At 37.7% G+C, this 10655-nt stretch overlaps 1 protein-coding gene across 1 annotated transcript in view; it reads left to right on the top strand.

Moving 5' to 3' along the window:
* The first annotated feature begins 9812 nt into the window (after window positions 1-9812).
* Window positions 9813-10655, top strand: part of LOC146975362 (NLR family CARD domain-containing protein 3-like) — a 46278-nt gene continuing 45435 nt past the window's right edge. The window contains exon 1 of the mRNA XM_085794602.1: window positions 9813-9955. Within this exon, the coding sequence (XP_085650728.1) occupies window positions 9813-9955 (143 nt within the window). The remainder of the gene's footprint in view (window positions 9956-10655) is intronic.

Raw genomic sequence — 10655 nt, 5'->3', positions numbered from 1 at the left:
AAAAAGATGTTTGACACATCAAAATTCATTGTGGTTCTTCATCCCCAATCATATTTTTGGAAAAATGGGTGGACTTGCTTTCATTTTAACCTGCAACTACTCACCTGACAAGCTTCCAGTCACGCTGTCCAAATTTCATAAGCAATCACTTCTTTTTGGGAAGCTATGTTTCAGTCACAATTTTTCTCCTCACAAAACTTTGTTATGGAATAATGAGTGTATTACTATTAGGAATAAGTCTCTTTTTTATTCCAAATGGTTTGAGAGAGGTATAAATAATATTTTGTCTGTTTTGGATGAACATGGTCTTGTCCTCTCCTATGAGAGTTTTTTATTGCGTCATAATTTCCCTGTACCTTTCAAAGAATACAACTCTGTGATAAGAGCAATCCCCTCTGGCTTACTTAGTTAAATGAAAAGTCACTTGTCTTTTTGTGAAGAAATTAGAACAGACTGATGAAAACTGTTTTGCTTGTGAATGGTATCAACATAAAAGACAAGAAATGTAACAATAAGCATATAAGAAAAAATGTTCATGGTAAAAAGAGGTTTTCTCCACGAGGAAAGTTTTATTGGCGCTCTCATATAGAAGACATACAGTAGATTGGGAAAAACCTCACAAATACTGTATTCATAACAAAGTTAAAGAAACTCATTTTAAAATTCTCCACAAAATATATCCTGTTAACTCCCTCATTTCAAAATGTATAGATTTGGACAGCTCCTGTGTTTTCTGTGGCCATACTGAAGAAACTTTAAATCATCTGTTTTTTGAATGTAATGTAACAATGACATTTTGGTCTTGTGTTCTTATATTTTCTCCCATGTAAACATGTCATAGGCTACTGCTTCTCCCTTAAAGATGTTATGAAAATAAGAAGAACAGGTGAACAGGTCTTCAGTATTTAGTTAATTTTTTCATTTTATTTGGTAAATACTTTATTCATAAGCAAAAGTTTGCAACCTCCAAACCAACCTTTTCTCATTTTTTAATTGAATTCAATTCTCTTTATAAATCCCTAGCCTTAGTTAGAAATAAAAAGAACACAACTTTTTTAGAAAACTATGAAAATATATTTATTGTACTTCCTGACATTTAATGGAATTTGTTAACAGTGATTATTACACACTGACATGACAATATCTATTTATTTTTGTTTTGTTTTTGTTTGTTTAATTTTCTATTTATTTGAATGAGATCCTTGCTGTATTTATTTATTTTATCCATTGTCTTTCTGAATATGAAACAGCTCTCGTGTTGTGTTATGTGTCAGTGTTTGATACTTTTTGTACACTTTGAACACTTAAATAAAGAAGAGAGGAAAAAAAAAAGAAGGAAAATAAAAGATTTATTCGTCAACTATTTCAACAAGATATTGTAAGTTCACCCTCTGCTTTATCCTACTGCTCTACATTTGTTGGAAATATTAATTGGGAAAAGGTCTGGCTACTACCTAATAAGTTTTTTTTTAACCAACAAGGTCAAAGAGATTTCATTTAAAATGCTTCATAGATTTTACCCAACTAATCATTATATACAAAGGCTTAAGAAGGACATTGATGTGAACTGTACCCACTGTGTCTCTGTCAAGAAACCTTGGTTCATTTATTCTGGTCTGGCCCACACACCAGACAACTTTGGAGCAGACTGGCACGCTTTATCAGTGATCATATTTATCCCCAGTTTAATTTATGCTGGAAAAATGTTTTGTTTGGCTACACTGAATACTGTAGATTAAAAATACCTGATGAGCTCATAAACACATGATTAAAGATGATTACTATTATGTGTATTTTCACACCCACAAACACTCTGGGTTATTGATTACTGGACACAAATCATCATTATGTTGTGAAGAATCTTTTTGTCCCCCCCCTCTTTCTTTTTATTTAATTTCATTTATTTTTATTGTTATGTTTATATTACTTCTGTACTGACTTACGCACTCCATTCACTTTATATCTCTCATACTGTATTTATTTATTTATTTTCTTGGTTTGAGATGCCAGACTTTGTTTTGTACTATCCATGGTCAATGTTCTGACTATGATTGTAACTTTTCAATACAGTTTTGGAAAAAATAAATAAATAAATAAATAAAAGGAAAAATAAATAAATACATAAAAATGAAAAAATAAAAAATAAAAAATAAAAAAAAATAATTAATTAATTAAAAAAAGAATTTAAAAAATGAATTTAAAAAAAAGCAAAGATATAAAAATAAAGACATCAGCGAACTCTTCTCCTTCTGTAAACAGGCTCCAGAAGATTTTCAGATCACATCGTCAAAAGCGGTGTAAAAGGCCGTAACGCAAAGACGCGATTAGGCGCGAAGTCGGATACACGCGACTTTTTTTTTTTGCGACGCAATACACGCGATTTTTTTGGGCCGACGGGAGCGGGACCACCGCGTCTTCGTCTATTTCATCGTGTTTGGTGGGAACACCCACAAGCAGAAAAAAGCGTTCATCGCGCCTTCGCGAGCCCGCCCATTTTCACTTTTAACAACAACATTGCTTCTTCTCTCATCAACCATGGTTGAGGTCACAACTGTACCTGCTCTGGAAGTCCGAGAACCAGCTGCACAGAGTCAGGTGAGCAGAAGCTCTAACCTAAAATGTAGTTTCTTCTCCTGCACTCTATGATATTATGTAACTTCACTTTGCTGACATCAGCCTATTTTCATCTGTAACCCCTCATATCACCCCATATGTTTGCATTATGTTTGTCAACCACATCCAACTGACAATAAAGAGAAGAAAAAAAAGGAAAATAAAATGTACTAATTGTCAACCTTTATATTTTATTAGGGAAATTTCACATACATAAATGTACATTTCAAAATTCATCACCATCATTTAAGAAGTTGATTATTATTTTAAGTCTCTTAAACTAATTACAAATAAGAAATGTATATACATAATACATTTAATAGGCTATACTAAAAGAAATACATCAAACTCCTGTAACCAAAGTCCTATTGACACATGCATCTGTTTGAGTGTAGCTACTTCATGTTGCTGTTCTGTTGTATGTTCTTAGTGCATTGTTCTTGCTTCTCTTTCATAAGGAGAGAAATAAAATGAAATAAAACTGTGGTGGAAAAATTGATTGTTCTGGTATAAACTAACTCTACTTACTCATTGTTTATATGCATAAATGTTTTCTGTGTTCTCCAAACTAAATTAAGTGCATATTAAAGTACTTATGGTTGGTGTTGTACTATATCTTTGCCAAAATAAGATGATCTGACATAGTGCTGCTGCTGCCTATTTATGTACCACCAAAGATACTTTATAAACCGTCTTTGGTACTACTGCTGCTCCTCTAACCTGCTGGTAGGTTTCTTCTTCTGTTCCACAGGCAGATAGCGCCCCCTACTGGTAGTAAATACACAATCTGCCGTGTGCGCTCATCTGTTTTATGAGTGTGGCTGCAGCTCTGAATCCCATTAGTCCTTGGGCCAAGACCCAAAATTTCACATATCGGTATCACCTGGGAGGGCAAATTCAAGTTGTGATTATTATTTTTTAAATTCCTATACACCCCTAGATTACTATAAATGTTGATATTATAGATAGACCTTGCTGACTGGCAGCTTTATAGTTTTTACCACCTCTTAAAGTAATAGACTGTTGCTGTTCAAAAACGAAAAAAGTGCATTCCTTGGAAATCATCTTTCTTTCATCATATCCTCCCCTCTGGGTGTGTTTGAACTATTAGCCAGCCACAGAGACTTGTAATAAACCCTTAAGTAGTGTTTCAAGTAATTATATCTAATATAGGTGTAAATAAGCTTCAATTAGCCGATTGTCAGTTCTAAATCATTGCAATGTATCTTCTAATTAAAGACACTTTTTGACAAATTATATTTGTCAAAAAAAAAATTGTCAAAATTGGTGTAGAGGCAAATTGGATAGATAGATAGATAGATAGATAGATAGATAGATAGATAGATAGATAGATAGATAGATAGATAGATAGATAGATAGATAGATAGATAGATAGATAGATAACAAGCAATCCGGTGGTTTTGTCTAACTTCCTGTCAGCAGATGGAGTTAGCAGTCCCCGCCCTCGTCCCTACGTCACCACATTCAGGTGCATCCCTTGGCTGCACACACAGAGGACCGCCCCTTTATGCCGTTCTCTCTCCTCATTGGATAAAGGTTGTAGGATACAAGTAGCACTGGAAAAGAGAGTAACGACACCACCATTGACTCCCGTGGTAAGGGTGTTGCGCCCCTAGTGGCAGGATATGGGTATTGCAAAAGCACCCAGAAAACCCATTCACTCCAATGTATGTGTGTTGCCCACTTGCTTGTAAATTGATGAAAACGGCCGTGTTTTTGTTTTTAGGTGTCTTGGTCATATCAAATTATTACACTTATAATTTGTTTATTACAAAATGTAGATTGAAACTTTTTTTTTTTACTCTGTAAAGGGCCCTCAATGATGCTATTAACGTGGGTGATCTATAAATGTCCTTAAATTATTGAAAACACCACACTGCTCATTCACCAACAATGCAGAGATGTCAGTTCTTGGGCGCTTTTGCAATACCCATATTCCTCCACCAGGAGGCGCTTCCATTGGACCAATGCGTGTTGTTACTCAGTGCTCTAGATCAGTGGTTCCCAAAGTGTGGTACGCGTACCCCTAGGGGTACGTGAGCACATTGCAGGGGGTACGTAGAAAAATTAATTAATTTATTACTAAGATGATAAGTAGATATTCCGAGTCACTTCAGAAGCCCATTACTGAAATGGTACGTGCGCCACAACTAGTTCCCCCCAGATGACAACAACCTGTAGCACAGCTTTGTATAGTTGTCAAAAGTATCGATGCAAAACGGCGCATCTGGATACATGACTGATTTCTAAAAGTATCGATACAGTATTAACAGAGCGCCCCCACAGCGCCCGACGGGCAGAGGAGAGCAGAGGAGAGCGGGCAGCGTCCAGAGAGTTTGGACCAGAGTGAGTAGTTACACAGAACTAGACGCACGTAGGGTGATATTAACGGCAACACTCCTCTCTCGTCTCCTCTCTTTTTCTCCGCTGTCTGCGTGCACGTGCGTGTGTGTTGTGAGAGAGGAGGGAGGAGGGAGGGGGGAGCCCCGTCCGTCAGAGGAGAGGAGATGCATTGTAATGAATGTAATGAAACAATAGCAACACGCTGAAATTGCACAACTCTTAGTTAGCTTTTCATTTAATAAAAAAAAAAACATCTGTTAGAAGTCCTTTTGATTATAATACAAATAAAATAATGGAACAATAATAAGCTGGGAGGCACTGCTGCTGTAATGAATATGATGTCATATTCAATATTTTCCTGGGTATTGGCATTGAGTTGGAAATTTTAGTATTGTGACAATCCTACAACTCTGTGAAGACACATTTGACCACAACAAACACCACAACAGCCAGAAACAACTAAAATGCAGGAGAATATGTGTAAAATGTCTTTGTACAAATTGAAGAGAGAAATTGAAATGATTTTCGTTTCTTCATCAGTTGTGTTACGTTCTATATGACCACTTTTGGAGAATCATCAACACTTATGAGGGAGGGGGTACTTGTGGTATGGCAAAACGGCTCAGGGGGTACGCAAGACAAAAAAGTTTGGGAACCACTGCTTTAGATACAAGGAAAGTTTTCTCCTCGGCTTACAGCCAAACACTCTATAGAAGTGATTACACTTATTCCACCTGCTGTAACTGATCAGAGATCAGATCCATAGACAGACTTTGTCCTTGGTGGTGGAGCCTTTATTGTTACTCATTAATAGTTTATTGCTTGTTTATTACTTTGCTGTGGCCAACACTGATGCTTTCTGTGCTCACTGATTCACACATGGACTCGTCTTCTTGTGAAGGTGACAGGAAGTTTAACCTTTCAAAATAAAGGTGGATTCATTAACAAAATGCGAAAACAAAAATTTTATTTGCAAATTACACAAACACTTTTTGTTCTGGTGAAAATTTGCAGCAACTTTTGGATGTCATCACTTCAGAGTTAAGTAAAATTAAAAAATGGTTTGACAAGAATAAATTATCACTAAATCTGAACAAAACAAAAATCATGTTATTTGGAAACGGTAAAATACACAATCAAATACAGGTACAAATAGATGGTGTAAATATTGAAAGATAAATGAAAATAAATTACTGGGAGTGATAATAGATGACAAAATTAGCTGGAAACCTCACATTAAACATATCAAATCTAAACGGTCTCGCAGCATTTCAGTTTTGGTAAAAGCAAAGCATGTCCTAGATCATAAATCACTCTATATTCTGTACAATTCACTGATTCTTCCTTATTTACAGTACTGTACAGAGACATGGGGAAACACATACAAAACTGCACTTCAGCCACTTTTCATACTGCAAAAAAGAGCAATGAGAATTATTCACAGGGTTGATTATGGGGCACACACCAATGACTTATTTTGGAAATCTAAAACTCTAAAACTGTTTGATTTGGTGGAGCATAAAACAGCCCAAGTATTATATAAAGCAAGGAACTATCTGCTACCAAGAAATATTCAGAGAATGTTTCCTGAAAGAGAGCAAGGTTATGATTTAAGAGAGAAATCAAATCTAAAGGTTGGTAGAGCTCGCACAACAAATAAAAGTTTCTGTATCACCATTTGTGGAGTAAAACTGTGGAATAATATGAGTACTGAAATCAAAAACATGTGTGTGATAAATGTTCTTTGTTCACTTTGGATTTTATTTCTTGGAGCAAAGTGCAAAGAAGCAGAAGGTAAATAATCCAGATAAGATAACATCATGACCAACAGGTGAGTCACAGTTCAAAGTGCTAAAGTTGACGTTTGACTCAGCGGTTGTGTCGCAGTTTATTTCGTCGTGTGAAGGTAAGGTGAACAGTCTGAATGTTTTCCTCGTTAACACCTGTCGTTACCTGAGTTCTCTGCCCTTCAACTTGTCGTTGTGTTGTTGTTGTGTTATTATAATGTTACTGTAGCTGAGTCAGAGCTGTAACTGTAATGTCTGGACCGACAGAACCGTGTCCTCCATGTTGTGTGGATGTTGTGGGTAGAACCGTGTCCGCCATGTTGTGTGGATGTTGTGGGTAGAAGCGCTGGAATAAGAGCAGAAGCTGTTACTGCCTATCACTGATCAATACTGACAGTTTACTTTATTGATGATTGATTTTCCAGTGTTGATCGATGTTCAGCTTCAGGTTCTTCTTCAACACCTTGGTATTGAAAAGAGAAGCTTTTTGGATATATACACTGGACACGCTCTCCCCGAAAGGGTTCAATCTAGATTTAGATTTGAGGCCTTTTCTGTGAAGCTCTTTCTGCTAGTTCTGCTTATGTTCCTGTTGTATCCTGTGTGCCTCCCCTGTTTGAGTTCATTAGATGCCTCCTGTACAGACATTGGTTAGACAGTAGTTGGTGTGTTGCTATTATCTTTCTTCTGCTACTACTGTGCTAGCCATGTTTGCAGGCTTTGCTGCAACTTTTTTCTTTTTGTGGTGCTGTGGATTGTTTTCTTTCCTGAGACGCCCCTTTTTCCCCTTAAATATCACATGAGTTTATGACGGTGTGCTAATGTGCTATTCTAGGAGTTAGATTCTTGTTGCGAATTATTCTTTGTGTATTGGATTTTCTACTGTCCATGGTGATAGTGAAAAATACATTGTGTATTTGATTTTCTACTGTCAATATTGTGATAGCTGATAGTGTTTTATTTCTTTGTATACATCAAGATTGTAATCATTCACACCTGTGGCTCACTAGGCCTGATTGTGTCATGGGTTATTGATTATTGGACACAAATCATCAATCAGTTGTTCAATCAACATTTTTCAAGCAGAGATTTTCAGTTTTCAGCCGCAAAAACTGAAGATGTCCTTGTTTTCTCTGTTTGATTTGACTGTAAACTGAATATTTTTGTCTCTTCGATTGTTGCTGTGACAAAACGAGACATTTGAAGACGTGGCCTCAGACTGAGAGGAACTTGAACGCATCATTTGTCTGTATTTTCTGACATTTGATGGAGCAGACGATGAATGGATTGACAGAGACAATAAGTGTCAGTGGCAGCTGGAGAGTGTTTTTCTCTCTTTGAATTTCCAGTGTGAGTGAAATGAGTGAATGTTGTGATAGTGGAGCTGTGAGGTGAAATAAATCTTGGCCCAGTTGTTGTGTGTGTAATAATCAGCTGTAGCTTGTTTGATCCGGTTAGTGGGGTCGTTTAAGGCTCAGTCATTTCAAATTGGTGTTAAAGTTTGGTTTTCACTTCCAAGTTGAAGTTTAGGGTCTATAGAACAATTTGAGTCCGAGTGTCAAACACACAGATAAAAAATGGCCCCTTGGGGGCGCTGTAAAATATGTGAACTGCTACAACTTTTGATTAGATTATCTAATTTTAACATATGAGGTATGTATGGATTCAGAATTAAAAGGAGAAACTGGTATACCAAGCATTTGGTGACCAGATTAAAAATAAATACACTTTTAGCCTAATATATTAAAAGGACACAAGCAAAATTGTGCTTTTTTTGAAGATAAAGTCTGGAAATGTCCTCAAGGTTGCTATGAAACATGATTTTTAAAGTTAATGTAAATAAAGGCTGTGTAATGACTCAACTGGATTTAAGATTGGTAATATCCCTATAGTGAAGAAACACACTCCTCGATGTCAGGTCAGGTATTTAATGACAACGATGAAGGAGCCCTGCAGCAATACACAGAATAACAACATAAGCTAAAACAAATAGCTAATTAATGTGTGATACTGTGTAGCAAAGGTAACAGTATGAGCTTAACCAAGCTTGATAGTAATGAAAATAAAATACTAAGACTTACAGGAATATGAACAGAGATGAACCTCCAACCACCATAGCAGGAACATAATAAACAGATACTCACAAAATGGCTGACTACTAACTGAGCCAGTGTAGCACTAATAAGATACTGCCCCCTAGTGGCCAGGAGTACTCCTCATATAGCACAAAGATAGCTAGGATACACAAATATAGCTGCATATAGACTACGTGATATGAAGCACCCAACTTGCATGCCTTTTGTTATTGTTGCACTTCTTAATTATTTTGCTGCTTTCAACCCTGGGTTGCACCAAGAATGTCTGAAAATCAACTCAAAGAAAGCAGCATAGTAGGACCCATCCTGCCTCATTCGTATATCTGTACCACCTGTGGGCCAAAATCGTGTTACGCAGCAGTTAAAGTTGTGCAGCCAGTGGTGAGAGGTTCATTCGATGCAGAGAGAAAGCATGAAGAGGCATGGATGAATGCAGTAAATGACACCCTCTATGTCAATTCTGATTTAGAAAATGGCACTCCAACAATGTGGTCTTCATTCCATGCTGCTCGATCTGATGTTGTTGGACAGCCGGAAAAAAGCAACGAGGCCCTTTTTCATGACAAAGCAGCAACCCCAGAAATGGTTGACCATGGAATGAACCTGGTGAAAAAAAACACTGAGCACCTCAACCCACAACAAGTCCCTGTGATGGTAGTGGACCAACCCCTCTTGTCTGTAACAACATCTGTTGCACGTCTGTCCGTCCTGGGTGAGGGATCCCTCCTCTGTTGCTCACCCTGAGGTTTCTACGATTTTTCCCTGTTAAAAGGGTTTTCCATGGAGTTTTCCCTCAGTCGATGTGAGGGTCTAAGGGCAGAGGATGTTGTTACGATGCCATGTAAAGCCCTTTGAGACAAACTGTTGGTAAAAACGGGCTATACAAATAAAATTGCCTTGCCTTGCCTTGCCTTGCCTTGCCTTGCCTTGCCCTCTATGACCTTGCGAAAAAATGCAGTGGACCTTCCCTGACATCTTCGGAGAAGACAAGTTTGTGGTGATGTTAGGTGGGCTCCACATTGAAATGGCTTTTTGGAGTGCCATGTGTGGCAAGGTGAAGAGGGCCCGGGCGGGCTTCGACCCCCAGACTCCCAGGTAAGAGTCATGTGCGCTAACCATTCGACCAAAGGGACATCCCCTTGGCCAAGTAGCCAGGGCACATGATCAATTGGAGGCATAGTGACAGGACCTGTCAACTGTCACATCTCTCCCCCTCTTTTCACAAGCACGTCCTCATGCTTCCGCGCAGGCTGCAACACATTAGGAATCCATGGACCCACCCCTAGTGCTACATGGATCCTGCCAACAACGCCAGAATGTGGCAAGGTGAAGGTCACGCGCATCCCTTGGCTGCACACACAGTTAGTTAGTTAGTTAGTTAGTTAGTTTTATTTGTCCATGATGTGGAAATTTGTCTTTGGTCTCATAAAAAACAACAGGCAGGACAATAACAGCAACAACAAGCAGGACAACAACAGAAACAACAACAACACTTACACACAGACATCTTCATGGCAAAAAGCAGGACAGCAGTGGCAGTTACATTTAAGCGTCTTTGGGTCACTGAAAAGCGCTATATAAATTAAATGAATTATTATTATTATTATTACAACACATCATCGCATCAACACATCAACGGGGCATGGTGTTCAGTGCCCCAATTGCATTAGGAATAAAAAATTTTTTTTTAATATTACGATTTGCCCTTGGTACTTTATAACGTCTACCAGAGGGAAGAAGTTCAAACTCCCTATTGAGTGGATGAGAGGGATCGTTTGCTATTTTGACAGCTTTT

This window comes from Trachurus japonicus, chromosome 13 (genome assembly GCF_045865225.1).
Source record: "Trachurus japonicus isolate A0001 chromosome 13, Traja_1.0".
Taxonomy (NCBI): Eukaryota; Metazoa; Chordata; class Actinopteri; order Carangiformes; family Carangidae; genus Trachurus; species Trachurus japonicus.
The sequence above is the reverse complement of the archived record's forward strand: the minus strand, read 5'-3'. Positions and strand labels throughout refer to the sequence as shown.